At 41.0% G+C, this 26,548-nt stretch overlaps 1 protein-coding gene across 14 annotated transcripts in view; it reads left to right on the forward strand.

Annotated features, from left to right (window-relative positions):
- KCNMA1 (potassium calcium-activated channel subfamily M alpha 1) overlaps positions 1-26,548 on the forward strand; it is a 546,631-nt gene that overhangs the window by 478,072 nt on the left and 42,011 nt on the right. For all 14 annotated transcript variants that reach the window (XM_083440310.1, XM_083440306.1, XM_083440312.1 and 11 more), the window contains 3 exons: positions 5,058-5,181; positions 9,814-10,038; positions 11,997-12,189. In XM_083440310.1, coding sequence (XP_083296436.1) covers positions 5,058-5,181; positions 9,814-10,038; positions 11,997-12,189 — 542 coding nt within the window. The remainder of the gene's footprint in view (positions 1-5,057; positions 5,182-9,813; positions 10,039-11,996; positions 12,190-26,548) is intronic.

The raw sequence follows: 26,548 nt of genomic DNA on the forward strand, positions 1-26,548 counted from the left end.
TCAACATAGCACAATGTTGGGAATGGCTAACCTTTGTGGCCGTTCACTCCATTCTTCCCTAATAATAATAATAATTTATAATAATAATTTATTATTTATACCCCACCCATCTGGCTGGGTTTCCCACTAATTCACTATTTGTGAGAATCTCTAGGTGGAGGATAACAACAACTCTAAAAGGCTGGAACAACACAAACACAGTCATATGTTGTCAGGCTCTATAAATAAAGTGGTACCTCGGGTTACATACACTTCAGGTTACACACTCCGCTAACCCATAAATAGTGCTTCAGCTTAAGAACTTTGCTTCAGGATAAGAATAGAAATCGTGCTCCGATCGTGCTCTGTTGTTTTATTCTCTATGTAAAATTCAATAAAATATATTTTTTTAAAAAAAGAATAGAACTCGTGCTCCGGCAGCGCGGCAGCAGCAGGAGGCCCCATTAGCTAAAGTGATGCTTCAGGTTAAGAACAGTTTCAGGTTAAGAACGGACCTCCGGAACGAATTAAGTACTTAACCCGAGGTACCACTGTACTGTCATTTTGCAAGTTGTGGATTTGGTATGAACTTCCTGAGAGGGGGGCTGCAGAGTGAAAGATCATCTTAAGAAGCAGGTGGGTGGTTGTTGTACAATAAAGTAGCTGTACAATAAAGTTTATAAGACAAACACAATATGTATATAGTAGCTTAAGACTGGATGGGAGAGCCTAGGCTAACCAGGGGGTGAAGCTTGTGCAGCATCAGATAACATAGTAGGCATTTGCTAGCTATGTAGCAACTTAAAATATTTTTATTTAGGCAAGCCTATGTAGATTTTGATGTGTTTTAAGTTCTTTTATTGGCAATTGTTGATGTGTTTTTTAACTGAGTTTTTAAATGAGAACATTAATATCTCTTGTAACCAGATCCTTACCCTGGGTTCAGTTTCCTCGGAATGAGGGACAGCTGAGACTGTGGTGTCTTTAGGATATGTGGTTTATTTACATTTAAATACAACCTGAGCCTATGATGGAGGGCCTAATAGCATGAACACTCCAATGAGGTCTTGCTTCTCCCATAGCCACAACCTTGGATTCAAGCCGAAATCAAGCATGTCTCTCCTTCTCCGGCTTCTGCCTGCTGACTGCTTCTAGCTCTCACACACAACTCTGGCCTTTGTCCTTCTAAACAACAGCCAGTTGAGGAAAGGAGTTCCACCCATTTGCCCTCTGTCACACAGCCACTTCCTATGTTACCTTAACGACCCATATTTAAGCCATTGTTGTTGTTTAGTTGTTTAGTCGTGTCCGACTCTTCGTGACCCCATGGACCAGAGCACGCCAGGCACTCCTGTCTTCCACTGCCTCCCACAGTTTGGTCAAACTCATGTTGGTAGCTTCGAGAACACTGTCCAACCATCTCATCCTCTGTCGTCCCCTTCTCCTTGTGCCCTCCATCTTTCCCAACATCAGGGTCTTTTCCAGGGAGTCGTCTCTTCTCACGAGGTGGCCAAAGTTTTGGAGCCTCAGCTTCAGGATCTGTCCTTCCAGTGAGCACTCAGGGCTGATTTCCTTCAGAATGGATACGTTTGATCTTCTTGCAGTCCGTGGGGCTCTCAAGAGTCTCCTCCAGCACCATAATTCAAAAGCATCAATTATTCGGCGATCAGCCTTCTTTATGGTCCAGCTCTCACTTCCATACATCACTACCGGGAAAACCATAGCTTTAACTATACCCCACCAAGAATCTGCCTTTGCTATTCCAGCAATTAAATCCTTGCTGGATCCAGGAATTAGAGGGGATTCAGGCATACAGCCCCCCTCCAACTCAAAACAATACTGTGATTACAATGTTGCAGGCAGTCTTTTTTTTCTAAAAAAAAAAATGTTTAGGGGTACTCTCATGTTCCTATTCATATTGAAATACTGCCCCTCAATGAGGCCAAACTTAGATTCACAACATGTTTAGGGGTATGGGTCCCCCTAGAAAAAAAAACACTGGTTGTGGGGCCATTTAGCAATTCTCATCTTAAACTAACAGGACCCCCATAATTATTAGTAGTATTTATTACATTTCTATTGAGCCGTTCGCCTGAAGATCACAGGGCAGTTTACAATATAAAGACACTGAAATACATACCATAATAACAGAGTGCTAGAATTGTGGAGAGCGTGAAAGGAATGGAATGGAATTTAAACTGGGAGCGGGGGAATGAATCCTTTTCATTCTTTTGACTTTTTCCTCCATTTCCAGGTCAGTTCAGAAGAAAAGTTCCAGAGTTGAAAACGCCAATTGAATGTGTTTAGAGTACTTGTAAATGGCTGCAAGGGGAGCACTGCTCTTTAAAATATAATGCCGGCTATCTCACAGCAGGTTTGCTGGAAAAGGGATTTGCGGTTTTGCTTTAGGCTGTTGTCTTCCAGGCAGGCTTTTTGGGTTTGCAGCTGTAGCATGGCATTTAGTGTCGCTCTTGAGTTTAATTGATGATAAGTGGCATTATATGCTCCGCAAAACCCTGAAAAGATTGTACTTTCCTCTACGCTTTAACTCAGGCGCACATAATTTTTGCCATAAGAACAGAGAAGCTATTTATATGGCTAGAGATATAGATGTGAGAAAAGTAGCTTGGTAGCTTTTCTGAAGCGTGTACAATTGATTTCTGTTTATTTCCTTGCACGAAATTGTGGATGTTGCAGTGCGTTGAAAACGTACAGCCTCTGGCCATTGGGGTTAAAATAATGATCTTAATTACTTACAAGTGGGGTCTTCTTCCCGCACCACCAGTAAAGATATTCACAAGCTCCCACTTTGCAACTTTGCAGCAATGCAAGGTTTACTCTAAGCTGTACTCATTGATGAGCACACTTGGCTTGAGGATGAACACATTCATTTTATTTGGTCAAAATCCGGTGCAAGCATGCAGGGGGTGCAGAGGGGAGATAAAGAGGAATTAAGAGCAACTCCCCAAATGTTATGCGATTACACATTAACCCAGTGGCTTTCATACTTTCCAGCTAGCTTCAGAAACACTTTTCGCATCAATATGTCTACAAAGAAACTTAAAACGATCTGCCACAGAACCTGTGTGTGTTATAGAGCATTTTGTAGTAAGTTCTAGGGTGTACACTCAGTTTGCATGGGCCATTGACCAAGCTTATGGGACCACTGTATTGCTGCAGGTGAACTTGAGGTATATCATTAAGTGCACCCACCCAATCCCCCCACCCCATGACTCTGCATTGCACGAGGGAATTCGTCATGGCAGACAATGTATTTTCCAAATAAGCTTTTCCACCGTTACAGTTCTCATTGAAAAATCCTTGCTATGTTTCCAAGGAACCTCGGGACTCTAGAACACAGTTTGAAAACCATTATGCTAGTCCAATAAGCTTCAACTCCACAGAAGGAACTGGTGAATATAGAATTAAGAGACTTGGGCTCAGAGTCGTCCCTGGGGAAGTGGGGCAAATTGGTTTCAACAGCCTCCCCCATTTTTCAAGTGGGGAGTGCATTAATGTGGTGCCGGTGGCCACAAATAGCAGGTAATCCCAAACACCCAACCAACATCTGGGCAGGACCCACACATTCACCTGGAAGTCCTTTTGCAACTCTTGAAAAAGCAGGCATGGGAGGAGGGGCAAGGATCCTCTACAGAATGCACTGAAAAAGTAACTTGCAGCACTGCAGAAGGAAGAGAATGGACTAAAACTGTAAGAACCTGTGGTCGACTACAGCTCCAACCATCCTCACTGACCACGCTGGCTGGAGCTGATCAGTGCTGGTGTCTAAGAATGCCAAGAGGGCTGCAGGTTCACCATCCCAGCTATACAATTTACAAATCTGATTAGCTCTTCAGAAATCAAAATTAGATTGCATCCTGCAAAACAGAAACGTTATGAATAATGGATGGAACTTAATTTACTCAAACTTGCATTGGTTAACCCCTCTTGTTCATGGATCTAAAAAGTTGGATTAAAGATGTGTGAGGGATCACTCTATGTGATGCATTCATTGTAAAGTTGACACCTCAGAATTTGCCTAAGGGGTGACGTGGAAGCAGGTGGAAGAGCAACATTGTGCCAGAACACAACTGAAAAACTCATTAGCACATATGAATATGGTTCATATGGCAGGGTAGGGAGGGTACACAATGTGATTCACCCTGGAGCCCACAACCCCCTAGCCACAGCCCTCTCTGGGGTAAGAGGTACACTTCAACAGTTTTCTCATCTTCCTTCTGAGCTGGGTTGGAGAAGGGGAGGGCTGTCAGGGTGGTAGAATTCTGGAAACTTGCATTAAATCATTAAAGCTGGAGACTCAAGAGGGCATGATCAGTGTGGCATGTTGAGAGTGGGCATTGTGGCAGATGTAGCCTGATTTTATAGGCATTTTTTTCCTGGCCTCTCTTAAATATGTGAGGATTAAGCACACTATTACTATTCTTACTATTATTATTTGGTTTTGTTTTAGTGCAAGAAATGCTTTGAAGGTTGTTACAAATGCTGTAGCTGTCGCAGAAAATGGGCATTGTTGTTTAGTATTAAAATCATGTATTCTAGATGTGGGCATTTGTTAGTCAGTTTGCTGTAAAATGACATACTGCTGAATCTTTAAAGGGCTTCAGTTTGGAAAAGCAAAATATGATTGGGCAAATTGCTAAAATATTTAAAGTGCAGCCTGTTAAAGCTTTTACTTCGAAGAGCGTCACGTCAAAAGTTGTATGCGGTAAAAGCAAGCAATTGGCTTCCCATCCTCATGCTAGTCAGTTAGCATGGGGGTTCTGTAGCTATCCCTTCCACTCCACTGCAGATACTAATAGAGACTCTTGTGATGTTTATTTGGAGGAAGGAATGAGGACTGGGGTGGGACATTCATGGGCCACAAGGTGAGGGAAAGACTTGTATTTCATAAAAGGTTATTGTGAGGTTCTTTCTTCCCCTCTCAATTCCCCAAATTTAAATATAACCTCATCTTTCTGTTACTGTCTTAAAAGCAGGTGTGTCAAACCATATTACAGGCACTGCTCCTAGTTATGGCTTCCATTGATATTAACCTTGACATTTTTCTTCTTCCTCAGACACGACCCCTTATTAATACCTGGCAATGAACAAGTTGACAACATGGATTGCAATGTGAAAAAATACGACTCCACGGGAATGTTTCATTGGTGTCCAGCCAAGGAGATTGACAAGGTTATTTTGGTGGGTATCTGCAAGGAGGGAGCCCTTCCTAAGTCGTATCATTCTATCAGACTGCACTCTGTTTTGTTTATTTCCTTGCATATAACCAATCCAGTGAGTAATGAACTCCAGGATGACGGATTTATGGACTGTAGGCTGCGTGTGCCTTAGCCAAGCCATTTTCCTGACTGTTGGTAGGTCCACAGATTTTTGGTGGGCGTAGACCCCGGAGGTTTCCTGTTCCTTGTGAATATTCAACAGCCATTAGTCCTACTTTGCTGCCAGGTTCTGCTTTTCAGACTGCTTGGTGTCATAATTTACCACAGGGTTAGATTGTGCTTAGCTTCAGTCCTCTACCTTCATTGCTGGGAGCAAAGAGAGAGAGGGAATTGTAAGTGCAGGTAGGAAATCAAACGACCGCATCTTTAGTTGTCCACATGATAATTTGAGACCATTCAATTATAGGTTTCTTAATTAAATACAAATAAGTCATTTGTTCTACGGAAAACCCATAAGGTCAAGAGATCCTTTAACGCCCATGTTTTGCCACGGACGCTTTATAACTATGCCACTAACATGATTGAGCAACGTTGGCAATATTAAAGCCCAATTCAGAATCAACATTTTAAATGTGATTTGTGAGTTAGCTGATTCATCTACAGCTAATCTGATCAATGCTGCAGCCTTGATTACCATAATGTGAACGATTACCGGTATGTTACACTCAGAAATATCTGTGGGGGCCTTTGAGCTATTCTTCTGCTAAATGCTAGTTGATTGTGAAAGGAAGTTTCCATAGATACAGTACTGAAATTCTCTTTTCAGTCCAGTCCAAGAGCAAAGTTCAAGAACTTTCATTAGATTAAAATAAACAGGCAAAGCCTAGATGTAACAGCTGGCCTTTCAGAATCTGGTGAGAATGCAAAAGAAAATATTTCTGCCTTACATCTCACAACAGCCAGCATGTTTATTCAATTTTGGTAAGCTGTGTCCACAGTTTCTCACACTTGCAGGGCCATTTTAGACATTACAAGAAACAGGTTGCTGCTGAAAGCAGCTTTTCCATGTTGAGCGCTACTCCTCTTTATGTTGTGGTGTTGTGACACTATCTGCTTGCCTGTCCCTTGGGTGAATTGGAACAAGCGATTCTATACAGGTTACAGAGGCAGAAAATTCCAACACAAGAGTGCCATTTTTGGAAACAGCCCTGTGTCTTCCATAACATCAACTTCTGTCCTCAGCCCAACAAGCTGAAGTGTAAAGCTGCTGCTCTTGCTATTTGAGTCCTTAATTTGGGCTCTCTTCATCTTCCTTTTATTCCTTGTGGGGCCAGCCATCAAACTGACTCAACTAATTAAATATAATCAAAAGGCCTCTTCTAGTTTGTTAGGTTCAGTGAAAGTTTGTGCCGTTTATGTCCGTGTGCTTGAATCAAAGAGTAGCAGCTCCACATCTCATAGACAAAACTGATGATATGTGAAATGAACTCCCTGGTGTGTCTTCACTTTGTTGTAGTTGATGCAGCTTTTTCCAGCGTCTGCTTCCTCAAGATTTCCCTGTACCACTAAATGGTGCAACCAATAATGGTGACAGCTCTGGTTTAGTCTAACGATTGGGAGACAAAACCTTGTTCCTCGGGCTCCTCAGGGAGTTTGTATAATAACCATGACATTGTCTGGAATTGCAATATTGGCATTTAAGCAATCGATAAAGCAGTCAATTCCACTGAGTAAATTGTTACGAATTTGATTCAAAACTGTTTAAATTGATATGCATTCCACAGTGTTCATTAGACCACCAGAGACAACTTTTCCTTGCGTTCTTAAATAACTGAGGGCGACAGATGTCAGCTAGAATATTTTAAATATATTTCAAACAGATATGACGCTAATGACCTTAATGTTCCACTTCAGAAAGTTTGCATGTAAAAAAAATATATGACATTGGGGGTGGCCTCCTGATCAGAATGTGACTTAACATTTATTCATTCTATTTGCACATGGAAAAGGGGTGTGTGAGTGTGAGAGAGTCCTTTCATAGCAACTCAACAAATAACAAGTTCAGCTTACTATAGTCAACATCTGCAGTGCTAAGAACTTTCATGGGCAATATATCAACACAGGAGACAATGTGTGGTTAAAACAATGTGTGGCCATACTACACGTGATGATGACTCTCTCATTCTGCTTTCAACCTTGTAAAGAAAAGAAAAAAGAGTGCCTCAATCCCTAGTTATTTCACTTTAATTCTATAGTCTGATTATGTCTATCTTTTTGGCAAGGGGTTCACATTAGAAGAGAGTGCTGCTATACCTGATTAGCTTGTACAGAGTCAAAAGAATTGGTCCTTGGGGTTGGGGCTATGATCCCAATGGGAGATCCACGTCTGCCAGAGAATGGCTACAAGGAATAACCGCATGTGCAGCTAGGATTACATTTTTGTTGTTGTTGTTGCAACAGTTCCATCTAAGACACAGGTTGTGTGCAATCCAGTTGCACACAATGGATGTGCATATACAATTCTGTCTTGTGCATCACTTATTGGGATCCTCGCCATAATATTTCCCAGGTCTTATTTCATATAATAAAATTTAATTATATGTCGCTTAAGTCCTCTCCCCCCCCCCAAAAAAAAAATTCCCTCTAAGTGGTCTACATAAAATAGTATAAAAATAGTATAAAATATTGATAAGGAAATGCCAATAAAGCAAGCAGTCATTAAAAACAAGTAGACACAACAAAATTATAAAGATACAGATGAAACGAACCGTTTTAAAAGGAAATATACATAATAAATTTGCATTTCCGAGTAGATTTGCTGAAGCAAAAAGGTTTTTAAGCAGCCTTAATACTAAGTGGTGGGGAGTAGGTGGTATCACACTAGAAGTCTGATTCCTGACAAATGCAAAACAAACATTCCAAATCCCATATCCACAAATCGAAGTGATTGAATGGGCCTGCGCGGGGTAAGCCAAGCCTTTAAGTTAACTGGTCCCAAGCTGTTGAGGACTTTATATGCAGCCAACTCCCCATTTATGCAGGGGTTGTGTTCCGAGGCACCATGTGCACGTAAGACTGCCACACCCACTTCCGAAAGGGGGCTCCCCCGCGGTTTCAGGAATGGTTCTCTCCAAGATGCCAGGGATTTTCTGCACGCATAAGGGTAAAGGTAAAGGACCCCTGACAGTTAAGTCCAGTCACGAACGACTCTGGGGTTGCGGCGCTCATCTCGCTTTACTGGCTGAGGAAGCTGACGTTTGTCCGCAGACAGTTTTTCTGGGTCATGTGGCCAGCATGACTGTTCCTCCATCTCTTGGAGGGGCTATGTGGCGTTCTCTCTCTCACTCACTTCTCCTCTTCAAATCTATCCTAAAAATAAACCAGATGGCGAAACCAGAGCAGCGCATGGAAACGCTGTTTATCTTCCCGCCAGAGTGGTACCTATTTATCTACTTGCACTTTGACGTGCTTTTGAACTGCTAGGCTGGCAGGAGCAGGGACCAAACAACGGGAGCTCACCCCGTCCCGGGGATTCAAACCGCCGACCTTCTGATCGGCAAGCCCAAGGCTCAGTGGTTTACACCACAGCGCCACCCGCTGTATCACTAAGCTTCTAAAGGATGAGATAAAGGTGGCAAGTGCCCCATAATCGTCATTACAGCTGTAGCAGTGTTAAGCCAGGACTTCACTGAAAATGTTTTTAGGATAGATTTGAAGAGAAGTGAGTGAGAGATGGAGGAGCAGAGTTACTTAATATTCAAACAGTCATACTTTGTATATAGCTTTGGGATAGGATTTATCTATCCTAGCTAGGCGGGAGCCACTATTACCGAGTTTTGGGACTGCCCTGTAATTGAAATCATTATCTGTACAATTTTGCGGCTGCTGATTGAGATTGAAATCATCTATTTAGTTTTGCTCTGTGTGTCTGCCAACAATGCAAATATGCGAACTGCAGTAAATAATACATAGAAATGCGGGTGCTCATGCACACACATTCCCGGCTGGTTGCTCATTAAACTGACTAAGGCAGAAGACATGGGCTATGGCTACTGTTTGCTGTTCTTTGCTGCCTGTGCCACTCTTGCAAGGAACAGGATAACGGTGATCAATGTGGTGTGTTAGTACAGCAGCAATGGTCCATCAATTCCCATTGAATATCAGATTGCTAGCAATAAATCATGCATTAAACCCTAAGTAATCCCACTCAATTCATAAGATTTATATTAGGGCTGATTTAGACATTTCCTTTTCTGTTGAGGGATCACACTCCTGTGAATGATTCCTATGTCTGGATATGCTTGAGAATATACTGCACGCTTGGAGTTTGTTCATCCAAAGGTGGACCCTGAAATATGTGTTTTGTACAGAATCAACTATTGCTTGTCACATATGTCAAAGTACCCCACCCCCGGCTTGGTATTCTGATGAGCCCTATTCATGTAGGCCCCCTTGAATTCAATGAGGCTTACCACCAGCAAAATAAGTATAGGAGGCCTAAATATTAAATTCGGAAAGCATGTCTCAACTCCCAAGGCCAGACTTTACACACACACACACACACACACACACACACACTTGTTTGTTTGTTTACCCCTCCTCCTAATTGTTATTCTTTATTGTCCTCCTGACTGACTTTGTTTTGCTTTTCCAGACTCGAAGCGAAGCAGCCATGACAGTGTTAAGTGGCCATGTGGTGGTTTGCATATTTGGTGATATGACATCAGCGCTGATTGGACTAAGGAATTTTGTGATGCCATTAAGAGCCAGCAATTTCCACTACCATGAGCTTAAGCACATTGTGTTTGTGGGCTCCCTTGAATACTTGAAGAGGGAATGGGAAACAATGCATAACTTCCCCAAACTCTCAATCTTGCCTGTAAGTCCAAAGCAGCCCACCTCTTTCTTTCTTTCTTTCTTTCTTTCTTTCTTTCTTTCTTTCTTTCTTTCTTTCTAATGCACCAGCTGAACAGAACCACACTGGCTTTGATCTTGGGCTTCCTCTTCTTTTAAAACTCCTATTCGGTTATAGGCCTCAGGACTTGGCCTTTTCCCTGTTTGTTGTATCTGTGAAAACTAAGCCCTGGGAGACCTTATTAGAAGAAATTTGCCGACGTGCTCAGTCCCTCGTCAAGGATGAATTTCAGCTGCTATCAAATATGTTAGCTATGTTATCTATTGAACACTTGCTTGAGTGCCCTGCATGCAGCCAATTTTGATGTTATGATTTTTTTCTGACAGCATGACAGTCATTACTTATGGCATTATTTATGCCTATGAAACCTTTGGAAACATTTTTGTATTATTTGTCTATCTACCTAATCTATCTGCATCCATAAAGACCTTTGAAAGGCTGGCCTGCTGGCTCTGCTTTATTTAACAGCCTGACAGTGGCATTTCATCTTTTTAAGGAGGCATACAGTCAGAAGATATGAATTTCTTTCTAACACAATGAGTCCTGAACTGAAAGGGCCCCAATTCTTCACTACTGGGTGTTGCCATTTATGCCTGACTGCTAACGGTAGTGCAAATTTCTATTAGGTTGCTGTTTACACCCAGCAAACAAGGTGCAAAGCAGCAAGAGAATTGCAATGATTTCCACATCAAATGCTTTGCATTAATATTGTCTGTTTTCTTTTATTTCTTCTTTTGTGCCTAAAAGTAACAAGGCTTTAAACCCAGCTTGTCTATCCAAGTTGCTTGTTACTTTTCAAAGCTGCAGCTATCATGAGTGACCTCGCTGTCCCAAAACACAAGGCAACTAATAATTACTAATGTATCACTCTATCATGCCTCGTTACTCCAAAGTGCTGGGCATGTCTAAATGCACATTCCTGTGCTGCATCCAGGGCGAATCGTGTCACATTTTCAGATCTGTGTTGGCCATCGACCCTCATCCATGCAACATTTGCACACCACTGTGGCTGAGAAGGAAATCATACATACCTTGTGGCCTGTCGAGTGGCAGCCCCCTCAAAAACACTAACCTTTGATCATGCATCAAGTGGCTGGCATTTGGCCCCTTGCTGTGGTTCATATGCATGCCAATGTCATTGCATCAGGAAAGGCCGGCCAAAAAATTGATGTCTGCCACTTGGAACAATAAATGCATTTCAGGGACCGTCTCACAGGAGCCACAATGGTTTTGAGCATCCCTTATTCCCAAGTAAACATCAGTCCGAAACTTATACACATCCATAAGACAATTACATTACAAAATGTTGCTACATTCTGATGGCTAATTTTGTTCCCAGAAGAATAGGCACCGAGACAATTCCGTTTTCTTTTTAAATGGTTCAATCAGACCATTTTAAATGACAGTTTGTTGAAGTCCATGGGGTAGGGGCTGACTAGAATTACACTTTGCTGGGTATTGCTTCACCTAGTGTGTGTTTTCCTTGCATTGTGTGTGCACAGCATTCTTCCCGCCAGGTTTAGCATGGCCCAGTATTCCAGATACTTGAACACACCCCTTGCTATGCTTGGAAGGCAAGAACTTGCCACACAAGGCTGACTGAAATCAAGGCAATTCTGAGTTGCAGACAAGATGCAGAGCTCTGGCAACGTTCCTGCTTCTTGTTTGTTAGTAATAGCTTGACTGAGTATTGAGACTTAACGCTAAAATGCTGCCATCAGCACCAACTACCCTTTAGATTAGCACATTCCTTCTATTCCCTGGCACATAGTTAGACCAGCTTAATGTCAGAGCATAAAAAAGATACTTGTTAAATAATTTCCCAAAGCTCCTTCTCAGTATTTAATTTGTTTTTTTTCCATTTCTTCCTCCACCTCCCTCCCCTTTTCCTCTCTCTCTCTCTCTCTCTCTCTCTGCCGAAGGGTACACCATTAAGTCGAGCTGATTTAAGGGCTGTCAACATCAACCTCTGCGACATGTGCGTAATCCTGTCAGCCAATCAGAATAATATTGATGATACTTCGCTGCAGGACAAGGAATGCATCTTGGCGTCACTCAACATCAAGTCTATGCAGTTTGATGACAGCATTGGGGTCTTGCAGGCTAATTCCCAAGGTAAGAACTGCCCTATAATACTTCTCTATAGTGCCTACAGGGGACAGGACCTGGCAGGATGAATATCCCTCACTCAGTAATTCAAAGGGACCTTACATCAGCTTGCTTGACAGTTAAACCTGCTGATTGGTATGATGGGTTTTTAAGGGACGGTCGCAACACCACACTGTTTGCACACATACACAAAGGCAAGTTTTGGCAATCCTAGCAAGGGAGCGAAAATTGACTGAGTGGTAGAATTTTATTTCATTTCACTCTCAGATGGGTGATTGCTAAATCTGTAGCATTCTGCAGCCTCCAAGTTTATAGCAATGAAGTCACATTGCTACACATCACATCGCCAGAGGTGGCTTGTCCTCACGCTGGATGCAAAATGGGATAATTGCAAATGTTCTCTGACAAGGGTGTTTGCTTTGTCCGCAAGATAGCAGCCAAGTGCCACACGGCACAATAATAACACCTTTTAAATAATGGTAATACTTTTTAAAGGCAGGGGGAAAGAGAGAGAAAAAGGAGGAAAGAATGGAAAGTTTGGCTTCACAGAATGCACATGGAGATTCTCACAATTTATTTACAATTCTGCATGATTTCTACATGAATGCAGTCCTTTGTTTTTGACCCCCACACTATTCACCAATGCTTTCCCAAGGTTGGATAAAAACACTTATGAAAGCAAAACAAACACCCTATAAAATTATAATGCACAAATAAGACTGGGCATTTCCTGTGCGCTTCCTATCAGATCCCATTATTGCAACACAGAAAAAAGCAAACCAATAAGAATTATGCAAAGCAAGTCAAAATCTCTGTATTTTGTGCATTTCTTTTATATGTGTTTTTGTTATTACTAACCCTGCCTTGAGGTTGCCTCTGCTTGCCATCCTATGAAATGAGATATATATGTATATTAAAATCTCCACCCTCTGCTAACACTCCAGAAGCAAACCCAAATATATTAGGCTCAGACTGATATAATATATCAGAACTGGATATAATAATTGATGTTTTGATGAGACACCAACAATAGTAAACGTACATAGTAATTGTTATTGTTTTCAACATCCCACTTATATATTCAAAACAAAGTTGCTTAGGGAGAGAATATCTATGCAGCACAGTAAAAAAGACCAATACTGCTCTGTGCAACCTTATTTATTCTACTTCCTGGTTCCTGTATCCTGCAGTCCCACTGAGAGGCTGTTCACAATGAAATTGTATAGAAGGAACCACACCCTGTATGAGGCTTGGGCAGATTAGAACCCTTTCCCACCACCCAGAGGAATTTGCATTGGTATATTGAAAACCTGCCAAAACCACATAAGGAAAACTTCCTATGTGTTCTTACCCATTCTGCTGTGTTTTGAGCAGCCACCAACGCATCTATAAAAGGAGCCTAGGAGAAAATATAATTGCAGAGGCATAGAGGGGCATAGTCCGTCCATAATTGCGACATCCTCATAATGTGTGTGGGGGAAACATATGTTTTGAAAAGATACCAACATCGCCATCCACATGGGGATGTTTGCATTTCAGGAGGCATGAGAAGCTTTTAATGTAGTAGTAGTAGTAGTAGTAGTAGTAATAATAATGATGATGATGATTTTATTATTATTTATAACCTGCCCATCTGGTTGGGTTTCCCCAGCCACTCTGGGCGGCTTCCAACAAAGTATTAAAATACAGTAGTCTGTTAAACATTAAAAGCTTCCCTAAAGAGGGCTGCCTTCAGATGTCTTCTAAAAGTCTGGTAATTGTTCTTCTCTTCGACATCTGATGGGAGGGCATTCCACAGGGTGGGAGATTTTAAACATTTTTTTTTAATTTCCTCATATATATTATTCCAGAATTGTTTGATAAGTCCACACTCCCACCACATATGATACATTGTTCCAGTTTCTTTCTTATATCTCCAACAAATTCTTATATTTCTTATATCTCCAACAAATGTTGGTTTTTAATTTGTAAATATTTGCCAATTTGGCCAGCGTTACGTACCACTGGTATAACATTTTCATTAAATTCTCTGATTGTATAACATGCCGTAGATTTGATATCATATTTCCATAGCTTCTCCCATTGTTCCAGCTGAATTGTATAACCTATATCACGTGCCCACTTAATCATGACCTCCTTCACCCCTTCGTCCTTTAAATCCTACTCTAATAACAGATTACACATTTTGGATATATTCTTTTTAGAATTTTGTAATAATTATTTCTGTAATTTTGATTCTTCTTGTTCAAATCCTATTATTTTGTCCTGATTGAATATATGGGTGATTTGGTGATATTGCAGCCATGCCCTATTATCTGTACATACCACTTCAACATTAGGAATGCTTGAGGAATTGATTCTTTGTGACTAGCCTGATTTGCACCTCTGAGGCTAAGTGCCGATCAGAACACAGTTAATTTTTGGATTTCGCATTTTGATGCAGTTCTCCACTTAAACCAATGTACAAAACTACCTATCTTACAATAAACAGTTAAGAAATATTGACTTTGGGAGAAAACAAATTCAGGACAGTGCGTTGAGTGAAAAGATATATTTAAATATGAATTTTCATACAGATCCTTTGAATTTATAAACTTCACTGTAATACCTAAGATTTATATGTGGAACTGAGAGAGGCCAGAAGCAGACTGTTCTGTTGATCTACAGACAATCTGTTCCTAGGTCACAGTTTTTAGGAGGGCCTAGGCAACAGTTCATGCTCAAAATTGGGAACAAGCAGTAAGCCATTTGGCTCTGAGTGGGAATGGTGCTGAGATACTTACTCTTTAAAATTCCAAAGTACCCAGTAAGGAAACACTTAGCTTCATGGAGGTTTGTGCCACTTACGTGTGCACTACTTCTGATCTCGTTATTGTGCTTTCACAACAGAACAGTAGATTTTCTTGAAGGATCTTAAATACCACGGTTCACATTGTCAAAAGCAATTAGATCAAAGGGGTGGCATAAACTTTGCTGCAAATTGTATTTGGAGTGACAGTTTTCTCTGTGAGATGCAGTTTTAGTGTAGAACCCAGCAAAAAGCCCTTCTGCGCAAGCCCCGGTTGAATATTAATGTCAATGGGGGGCTTGCTCAGAAGAGCTCCCCCCTCCCCACAGATCCTGTCCTTAATATACAGGAAGCACAGTGGCGGCGGCAGCAGCAATATATATATATGGTGATCCGATTTCTGCTGATCAGCAAAGAGTGCCTCCACTTTGCAGCTCCTTACTGGCGACTAAGTGCTTTTATTTACAGAGCCGGCTGTCACTTTCCTTTTGCTTAAAAGTTTGTGCATTATTTATCCTGGGAAAACATTTCAATTCACATCATTTGGTACAAACCCTGACCCATCGCTAGGCATAGCTTTCTGCTTTGAAATGCAGGGAAGCTGAAATTGCACCCAAAGCAGTGGCAGTGACCATTGTAGGGCCGCCACCTCCTCCTTATTCTTTCTCTCCAAGCTTCTATGCTTTTAACAGCAGATTGACACCCATAAATATTTTTAGACAGAAACCTGGAAAAGCCTCACCTGCTTGTTTTCTGTAGAGAATAACATTGGTGGCAGTCCTCTGGCCATATGAACCTGAGGGTTTACTCACGTGTACATCTACAAATAGAGAAAGAGAGATCAAACTCAAATGAGTTGATGAGCCAAGCAGTTCACCTGATAGGTTATACCACAAGCCAATTTTTCACTGACAGTACATCAGTTTTGTTGAGAGGTATCAGGAGGAAGCAGCAGAGCTAGTGGTTAATTTCTGTCCCTCGCTATCGAATCTCAATGTGCTGTCCTTGATAGTTTAGAACGCTCAAATCCTATTGCACCCTGCCTTCCCTCTAGCTTTTCACCACTTTTTCTAAGGGACAAACTCAATGTTACATCGGAGATACATCAACAGTCTCCCAAGCGTTTTTCTTTTATGGAACAGCTGCCCTGGGAGGCTGCCGTTTTAAGCAGAATAAAGGGGGGGGGCTGCGACAGAGTCTCCTAGTCTACAGAAGACAGTTCCTATTTGAAAGGAATCTGCCTGGTCCAAGCCCACATAAAAGATAAAGACCCCTAAGAAGTTGAGGGACATTGAAGTTTGCCCAGTTAGCACCTAGCCAGCAAAGTAAGCTGCTGCCGTACCTGCTCACAGCCCTCCCCACTATTGTATTGAGATGGATCCTATTTCAATTACAGCTATCATTTAATGATATGCACCTTTTTATTTGTTTATATATTTATTTATAAATCAGCATATGTAAAGCTGTATACTTTTTTGTGGAGCGGGTTGTGGGGGGAGCATGTCTCCTGCCACTTATCTATTCCAAATCACCTGCCCCAGCTGTAGGAGAGAAAGAGGCGGAAATACAGGATCCCACCCCAGCCTTCTAATGAGCAAGAAGGACATAGGGAGAGATGGATATTGACTGAGCAAGGAGCTGAATGGTTCATCAACCTCTCCACTCCTGCCCTCAGTCATATCTTCAAAGGCTGCTTTTCAATCAAACAAAACACCTGTCTGGAGATTGTTCACTTGGGTGTCACACAGGGTCGAGGACCCTCAGACTCATGAGCCAAATGCAATTCCAAGCTGCTCTGCCTGGCCCTGGGGCTTCTCCCCACACCACCCACTCCCCAGTCTGTACCCCCACCGGTATTCTTCTTGAGTGTTTTTGCCTGGCTGGAATGTGTCCTTGAGCTCTGGTAATAACTCTTGCTTGCCTGGCTGGAGGATTAAAATAGTTCTGATGCTGTTCTGGATACCATTTCCTTCATCCTTCTTTGCCTGCATATTTTTTGCCAATTACATCACAACACGTCATTGTGATGTGAGGTCACCTGATGTGAGGACTCCATGGCAACTTGTAAACAAAGAGTAGTGGGCAAAGTAAGCTGAAGACTGTGAGGGCAAAGGAGGAGGGAGATGGTGCCCAGAAGTAGCCACTAAGAGAGGGAACAAATGGGTGCCAAATAACATTCAAATAACACCGATGTTAAGTGTGAGTATTTTGCAGTAAACTGGCTGCACTAAATGTGCCATTTTCAATGAAATATCAAAATCTGAGAATATTTGCTCCAAGTGTTTAGAAGATTTTCTCTAGGTTTGAAGCATTTAATGATTCTAAAAAGCATTGCATAGACTGAACTGGTGAACTGGTATCAGAGTTCTTTGGCTTCCATGGATATTCTTTAGATGTTTCACTGAGGAATTTCAAAGAAATTGTCTTCTGCTTTGCCTTACCTAAAATTCCAGTGGAAACACTTTTCCTGCCCCTGCTGGGTCACTCACCCTCCTCTCCCTGTTTATACTCCCTGCCCCCCCCCCTTTTTTTTGCTAAATGAAGGCAGAGGTGTGCCTGTATGCGCACCCTGACAAGTTAAACTGCTTTTATATGGATTGCTGGGTACATTATATTCTTGTATGATAGTGAGGGAATCTGTCCCAACCATAATTTGTCAGTTTCACCTCTGTTAAACCAGCCCAAAGTTAGCTGGGTTGCCATCAACTGTTTCAACAGCTGTTTATAATCTTAACAGTTTATTCTGAGGCGGTAAATCATTGTCAAAGCCAAATAGTCATTTCAAAGACGTTTTATAAAGAACAACAGGGTTTCTTCAGGCTTTTCAAATGAGCATTAAGGAACGAACACCTCTGAAACTGAGAAGATCAACCAAGCAAACTTAAAACATACAGTCCCATTTAAAATCACGTCATAAAGGGGGGGGGGGCTTTGTAACATGTTTGAGAAGTGGGGTTCCAGTCTTCCCCCTTGGAAAAAGACTAATAAATAGGTTGTGTGTGTTTTTTAAGTGGCTAATTATTTCAAAAGTTAATGTGCAACATTCAGTAGAAGAGCTGAGTATCCACAGATTGGACTGATGAAGCATTTTATTTGCTGATTTAAGAGGGACAGCATACATTGGGAACTGCGAGGATTGCTGGTGGCCTTCGACATCTGCTTTAACTACAGATGTTGTAGATAGAAAACATGGCCCAGAATCAGTCAGTTACCAAGATAATAATAATAATAATAATAATAATTTAATGTATGAATTGCCTCTTAAATGTCTCTCAAGTTGATTTTCAAACATAATACAAACAGCAAATAATAGTTTTTAAAACTGGAAAAAACCTGAAGATAGGTTTTTAAACAGTACACAATAAACAATGTAGCTTTCCAACAGGTTCTAGTTTGAGCAATCTTGAGAAAAAGGCAACGTTCCAATAAAGATAATTGCACTTAAACTGAAAATACACATGCCACACAGTTGCATGTTTGTTTTACACAGGATTTTTAAAAACGAAACACAGCTATGGGAGGTCACAGTCATTAGCATAGCTGTCAACGCTTCCCCTTTTTAAAGGGAAATTCCCTTATTCTGAATAGGATTCCTCAACCCTTTCCCCTTGGCTGGTTTTTCCCCCTGCTCAAAAGCATACAAATACCCGAACTGCAAACATTTGTCCACAATGGAAGTTTATGTTGATTCAAACTGCATGCGAGTGTGTGAGTCCTTTTCACAGAATCAGCATGCTTGAGGTGCCATTTCTTAAGTGGGCAAGGCCAGGCCTTTTACTCTGCTCTAAATTTTCACAGCCAAAGGGAGGCTTAGGCCTGATTCACACTCGTCCCTTAGTTGATTCCTGTATACTTAATTGCCGGCAACAGCATGTGTGAACTGACTCTTTGTGAAGATAACTGAGTTTGAAGGGACATACGCATTCCATCTATATTGTAACTATGTTGGCCCATTCATATGTGCAAGTATCATTTGATACATCGCTCTCAGTCGGTGCTGGCCATGCCTGCATGGTCAACAATTTTTAGGGAAAGGGGTTATCAATATATGATAAAATTCCTTGTTTATCAGATGCTGCAATATTAGGAAACTGAAAGTTTGAAGTATATTGTATGCACTGCAGAATAATGTTGTCAAAAATATAGTGCTTACCACTTTTCTTTTTTTAGGATTCCCTCTTTAAATTTCTTATGTGTCTTTGCTTCTCCTCAAACCTGCTGATACTTGCTGCCATGAACCAAATCCAAAACATCACATACACACCTCAGTTGAAATAGAAAGTGCATGGTAGCTTCCTTGCCAAACGCATAAAGGCAATTATTATACTTAACTGTTTAGGAATTTATATGTATAAATAAGTATATATTTATATGTATAAATTCCTAAATAGTTAAGTATAATAATTGCCTTTATGTAGTGGATTTGACTCTGAGTCGTAACTCTGAATATTCAGTCCAATAATTTTATTTTATCATCTCATGATTTAAGCTGTGATTTTGAATACTGCATAATAAGAACAATGCATGTCATTAAAAACTGATTCTCAGACAATAAAAACACCTTCTGGCTTTGAACAGTTCTGAAGCTGAGCGAGAGGAGAAAGAGACTGAGCAGTAACATTTTTTCCAAAGGCATTATAAGACAGATTGCAACGTAACAGTTCAGGTGTATTTCAGCCTTCCAATGTTCAAAGAACAGTTTTCTGAATGACTTCAACTTATGGGAGTTTCTCCTGGGAACTGTATTTTAGCCACATAAGTGATCTTGTTGCGAGGTCCATTTTCAATTTTTGTAATGGGACCTGGGACAAGATGGTGTAAAAGTAAATAAATAGAGAAAAATAGAAAATGAGTTTGGGGTTAGACAAACCTATGCCAGCAGTGACTCTAGCACCAGCATTGTAATATTGGCATAATGTAATTGAGATCCTATGCAGTCCCAGCAGTGAAGTTGACAATAAAATTATACCAGTTTAAACAGATAACACAGCAACCCTGACATCATTTCCATAGCATATCATACACACCCCTCCCAATCCTAGGTGCTGTTGTAGAAAGGTGCTGGGAATTACAGCTTTGTGAGGGGTAAACTACCGTTCCCTATATTCTTTGGTGGGGGGTGTGCTTTAAATGTGCTCTAAAGGTATGGTTTGTGGGCAGTGGAAGGTGTTGGGTTTTTTTTAATAGATTATTTGACCTCATGGCATCACTACCTCAGTTACTGCATGATAGGTGGTGTGCCAAACACAAGTGAATTAGCCATGCCTCTGTTAGCTTACAACACAGAAGTGAACACGAAGCTAGGGAAAGCCTTGTAAGCAGTAACAAGGCAGAGTTAACTTCAGCAAAAGTAGCCGGGGGGTGGAGGGGACATAGTGCCGAGATGCCTTTCTTTAAGGCCTTTAAGGCCTAGCTTTTGAAAAAGAAGATAGAGGGGAGAGCTGCTCCCAACATGGCAGAATGGGCCACTTCATGCTAGCTTCCAGACTGGGATCCAACCACCAGACTCCTGGGGAATCCACCTTCCCCATTTAACAGTGGATTGGTCTTTAGCCAGCATTTACGTTAAGCCGAGTTTCTGTTAACCAAGAAACTAAAAGGCAGTATGAAGTGAGTTTCGTACCCTGTGTGAAGAGAAACACAAATGTCGGAGGGAAGGGAATGTGCTTGCCTGAGGCTGGCTCCTCAGCTAACAGGGTGGCCACACGGTTTCTGCACTGCTTTAGTTGTGTGGAGAAGTGAACCAAGGGTCCTGAAAACAGATGGGCTTTTATGAAAATAGCTGGTTCAGTTAGAGACACCTTTCTCATCTGCCACCACAGCCTCTCTGCTCCTAATTAAAGTCAAGCCAGCTCTGGCCAAATGAACGAGCTGAAAATGGGTAGAGGAGGGATATAATCTACTGCTAAGCATATGGTGGTATACATTAACTGCAAACATAAATAACAGTAGCAGAGAAACAAATTATGGCTCCTTTGTATTATTATTTGTTGTTCTGCATCTCAAAAGGAAAGCAAAACCTTTTAATATGCAGGTGTGTGCATATATATATATATATATATATATATATAACCTGATACTGAGAAATAAAATTTACACACACACACACACACACACACACACACCCTCTCTTTATGAGCATTAATTATACACCAGGCAAGGAAGCAATTGCCTGTGTGTTATGAAATATTAAATCAAAATGCTTCCTGTTTCCCAGATGTCCCAGAGATAAATACAGCAGTATTTTGAAGCCCCTCCCGGAGCTGTTTTGCCTGCAAATTTATAGTTTTGTCTCCGTTTTCCGAAAACCCTGTTTTATGTGAAGTATAGCACTCTTGGTAGTTTTTAAGGAGCAAGCTCCTCTGGAGTGCCCTGTGCAGGCAACAATTCTCATGCAGATGGCTCACAAGGGAACCGAAGTCGAGAGGCTCCTTTAAGATGACAAATGGGTTGAAAGTGTTATTGTCTTTGATTGCATGCCTTACATCATCTGTATGTCGGAATAAGAGGGCTATGCTTTATCTTTAGCCATTTTATAAATATTTAAGCCCTTATAGTTGCCTAAAGATATTAAAGCATATTTTTACAGGATTTGGAATATAAATATTATATGTAGTACCAAAGATACCAAAGTGGTTTTAATGAATTCATAATTTTCTGTTCACTTTTTATTGGAATGTGGTTTATGTTCCAAAAGATCCATTTAAAGAACAGGACACTGCTCAGTTCCCAGACAACATATTAACTGATGGTAAATGTTATTGGAGCTGTTTTAAAATTATGGTAGGAAAGTTATAATAAAAGGAGGACCGGGAATTCCAAGACATTCTCTCTCAATCTCCTTGTTTTAACAAATGCAGCTAAATCACACAGAGGCATAAACTCTCCATCTAACACTACTAAATACCTTGACTTGGAAGTAAGAGTGCTGCATCTGATGACATTTACTTCTAAGTGAATATAGGGGAGACTTTGTGCTGTTCAATACAGTGAAACCTCTGAGTAAGTCATTCTTGGGGGGTGTCGATCTATGACCTGCCTGTGTTGAGGCAGACAAGTCAAATTTAGACCTGATTCATCAGCATTATCTTTATACAACTAAAATTGACACACATTTCATTAATGCTGGGCTTTAGCACAGTACCAAATCATATTTTCAGATGTCTAGCTATTGTCACAGCCAGCTGCAAATCTTTTCAGTTTCCAATAAAATGTAGAGAGTTTCCTCTTTAATATTTCACAAAGTTTCACTGGTTCCCAGTGGGAGCCTATTCTGGGTAATGCTTGCTAATTATCAACAACAAAACTAGACCTACAAAGCTGGCAAATTACCTGACCCTTTACATTTTAATGAGACAACAAGGGTTTCACGAAGTGATGTTGTTTCAGTGGTTAATGGTGTCAGCAATGTTGTAATTGTAGGTTGAGGCACATTAGCTGAACCACCCCCGAGTAAGAAGAGGGTTCTCTCGACAGGCCCTTTAGAGAATAGGACTAGGTATTATCATTAAGCCTGTGTCGTTTGCATGCCGCTAATCACTTACTTTATTATCTTGTGTATCCATTGTCTTTCTTTAATTGCTCTTTAAATTAAAATTAAAAATAGTTCCAATGCCCACAGCGGCTGTGATAGTATCTTGATTATGAAGATAGCTTCGACAAAATGGAACATATCGATAATATATTACAGGATTATGAGAGAGGTTTGATGTTATGGCTGATAGCCGGCAGCCCCCCCGAGCATAATTCCAGGATATTTCCTTGTTTTGGCACATATTGTTTGTTTAATAAATGGTTATTTATGTGCATTTAGGCAATTACTTTAGGAAAGTTCATGAATTTAAAAATACAGTGTTTTCTCTTTGGCTTAGAAGGTTGTGCCTCCAAAGGAATATTAACTTCAAGATGTTCCCAATGTATAATAGGAGGAACAAAGAGCTAGGGTTTTGTTGTGTTCACGTTAATATTTTAGTGCACAACTGGCAGTGATGGTGCATGGCATCCCATCCATGTGGCATCCATTTAGTGCACTGTCCAAATGCTGGTCAATTCTAAATTCTTTTATACCTAGCATGGGGAATATCGAGCCCACTGTTAAGTCTGCTAGGCCTCCCCATTTGGCCCACAAGGCCATTTTGGCAAAGCAACATGCATCTGCCCTAGACCTGACGTTGCACTGATACCAGGTGTGGGCAGGGGTGCCAAAAGGCTTTACTGGGCCCACTATACTGTATGTAGATTGGGTCTTCTGCTGCATTCGCCAAAGAGGGCACATATTTATGTATACTTTATGTGGCATGCAAATCTGTACCTTCTTTCTCAGGTGGCAGTGGAACATTCAAAAATAAACCAGGGGTCACACACAAGTAATAAGAAGCCCAACAGACAGAATATCAACAGGTGGAGCATTCCCTAAAATTGTGGTTCCATACTGCAAAAGGCACATATCTCGTAAGGGCACGAGAGCCCTGCTCTCCTCCAACGCCTACCCTAAACCATAAAAATAATCCCAAGTTTCATGCATTGTAAGCAAGTTGTGTTGTTGTAGGTCTGATTATGCTACATTCAGTGTAAGACCAGGTGTGACATTTCAGATGGAGGGCATCAAAAGTAATTTACGATTTATGGCAGTTCTGTTCAGATTATCATGATTGGGATAAATTCAAGATTTACGGTAAATAAAGCAAGCACGGAATACATTTGTTGTGGTTATTTATTAATACTTAATAATAACTCCAACATCCTTCCCATTTTTGAGCAAATATATTGAAATCCCTACTCAGCCATGAAGCTATTTTGGTGTTCCTGGGGCCATCACTATCTGTAAGCCTCATCAAACTCACAAGGTTGTGCAGATATAAAAGCAGGCGGAGAAACCTGTGTATGCAGAAGCAAGTAGCATCAATTGCGGTGGTATTTACTCTTGAGTAAATGTGTCTAGGATTGCAGCCTAAGAGAGTTACTCAAAGCTAGTTCAAGATGCTTCTTTAATGACTTTTAATGGCCAGAGCATAGTTGGCTTGTGTTAAATACACCTTTAATCTTTGGGTGAGTTTTGGAGAGGGCACTTGTGAATTGCAACGTGGCCAGTAAAGGGAACCCAAGTCCGAGCTTTGCAGCTAGTTAACAAAAAGGCAACGTGGTGGGGAGGGATGTTTTTTATTTCGCAAGAAGTTCGTATTATTATTTAGGAGGGAAATGTTGCATTTTTAGTAACATTAAAACAATTTGATTTATTCCCATCACCTGTAAATCAACTGTGAAGCATATTTCGGTTTAAAGAGACACTTGCATTTCCCCAAGTGGCTTCAGTTTACATTTACTTTTGCAATAGCAATCAGTGTGGAGAAACCTACTGCAAAATTATGCTGTTTCTGGCTTGCCTTAAAAATTTCTCCCGAGGATGACTCCAAATTCACTTCGAAATTCATTTTAGGTGATAGTGAAATCTAATGACAGTCTAAGGATGTTCAGAACCCTCCTGGGAAATTTCACTAGGTGAAGATAAACTCTTGTATCTTCCTTGGAAATTTCTTAGATGATCTCCTTAATCAGCTGTGACCTTCATCTTAGATGGAATTCCAGAGCTGTTTTAGCTGACTGATTCTAGTTCCACTGAATTTTTCAATGGTTTGTTCTGTTTTATTTAATGGAAGACAACTGTCTTTTGCACACGCGCACGCACACACACGTGTATAATATCACATCTCACAGGCTTGAGCTTCCCCAGCACACCTTTGCTTACTCTGAAAGTGACTGAGGCTGGTGGCTCCTCCCTGCCCGCCAATTGCCTCTTACCACGAAAAGAATTGCCCTTATACTTACTTATAATGGGTAAAATATATATTTCAAAGATCTTGCACTACAATTTAGATTATCATGAAGGGTAATTAGCTTTGAGTCATTCTTTTGTATTTTAAATGCCTTATTAGTATGCTGCATTTTATGGTTATCAAAGGTGCACAAGTTGTAGTTATTAGAGGGAATACAGAAAATTTGTAGTGTGCGTGTGTGTGTATTTTCCAAGAATCTTAAGACAGACACAGAATCACAGGACCATCTAGTCCAACCCCCTGCAATGCAGGAATCTCAAGTAAAGTATCCATGGCAGATGGCCATCCAACCTCTGCTTAAAAACCTCCAAGGACAGACCACCACCTTCCACTGTCGAACAGCTCTTACAGTCATGCTAGGAATGTTATCAGGAAGAACAGCAAGACATGATTTTTAGCATTACTTTGCTCCATGTCCAGCTGCAGCGCTCTGATCCTTCACTGCCATTCTTGCTGCATGGAGATGCTCTGGATGCTTGCTTCACAAGATTTATATACCACTTGATTGCAATAAAACCTCAATGTGTTTTTTGGAAAGAATGAAACTTATCAGTAAAAAGCATTTGAAAACATCTGTTTGAAATGTAGGGGGTGGGATATTTAAAATGGTAAGCTGAAGACCATATTAAAATGCTTGTCGACATTCTACTGGTCTGGATAGGCTTGCCTAAACAAACCTGCTTTTAGCAGGCACCGAAAAGAGTACATTGAAGGTGCCTGCCTGAGTTCCAAAGAGCCCAGTCTCCCTCCCCCAAGCCTGAAATGCTGCCATAAGAACATGGGGAGCTGCCTTATACCATGGGTCCAGCTACATTGACAGGCAGTGGTTCCCCAGGATTTCAGACTGGGATCTCCCCCTGCCTTACCTGGAGATGCTAGGGATTCAGCTGGGCCTGCTTTGTTCAAAGCAGGTGCCTTACCAGTGGGCTACAGCCCTTCTCCACAGCCCAGGGTACTGTGCCCCCCTTGCTCATTACGCTGACTATGCACAAATGAGTCCTTCCTTCTGGTAGGCTTTGCCATCTTAACAGCATAACTGGAAAAGCACTGCCAACTACAGATCTACAGAGATAATATGTGTATGGGGAAAAGAGGCTTCCGTTGTTTGGTGCTAGTGGAACAATGCCGCTAACTGCATAAAGAAATTGATGATTAGCCATCATATATAGCATAAAACTCTTGCTCAATAATAACAGTCATTATTATCCATCAGTCTGTACCTATTATCAGGTAACATAAATCCATACTCCCTGTAATACGTTATTGTAAAAGGTATTTATTTTAATGGAAGGCAGTGGCATAATAGGTATTTCAGCAAGGGGCAGTGTAGCATAATGTTTCCGATGTGTTTTGTATTTCAACATAGCCTCGTTTCTGCGCAATCTGAACATTCCCTTGCAGACTGTAAGAGATTTTATTAGCTCTTTTCATTCCAATTATTATTACTTACTTATTCTTAAATTTAAATACAGCACATAAAAAGTGTTTCTTTATAATAAAAAAGTGAAGAAAGAAAAATAAATAAAAGGGTACAATTAACAACTGCAATTTTTAACCTACTGTATTTTGTGTAAATGAGTTCGAAATTTAATTCTATTTGTCCATGCAAAGTTTATGAGTCTCTGAGTCTCTGAGACGAAGTCTCTGAGACGAAGAGGTGAGAGGCGGAAAGAGGCCGGGGAGAGGGCTGGCGCTAGAATTTAAAGTCTGCTGGTCACGCCCACCATCGGCACCCGATTGGCCG

This window comes from Podarcis tiliguerta (genome assembly GCF_965153285.1).
Source record: "Podarcis tiliguerta genome assembly, chromosome: 5".
NCBI classification, from domain to species: Eukaryota; Metazoa; Chordata; class Lepidosauria; order Squamata; family Lacertidae; genus Podarcis; species Podarcis tiliguerta.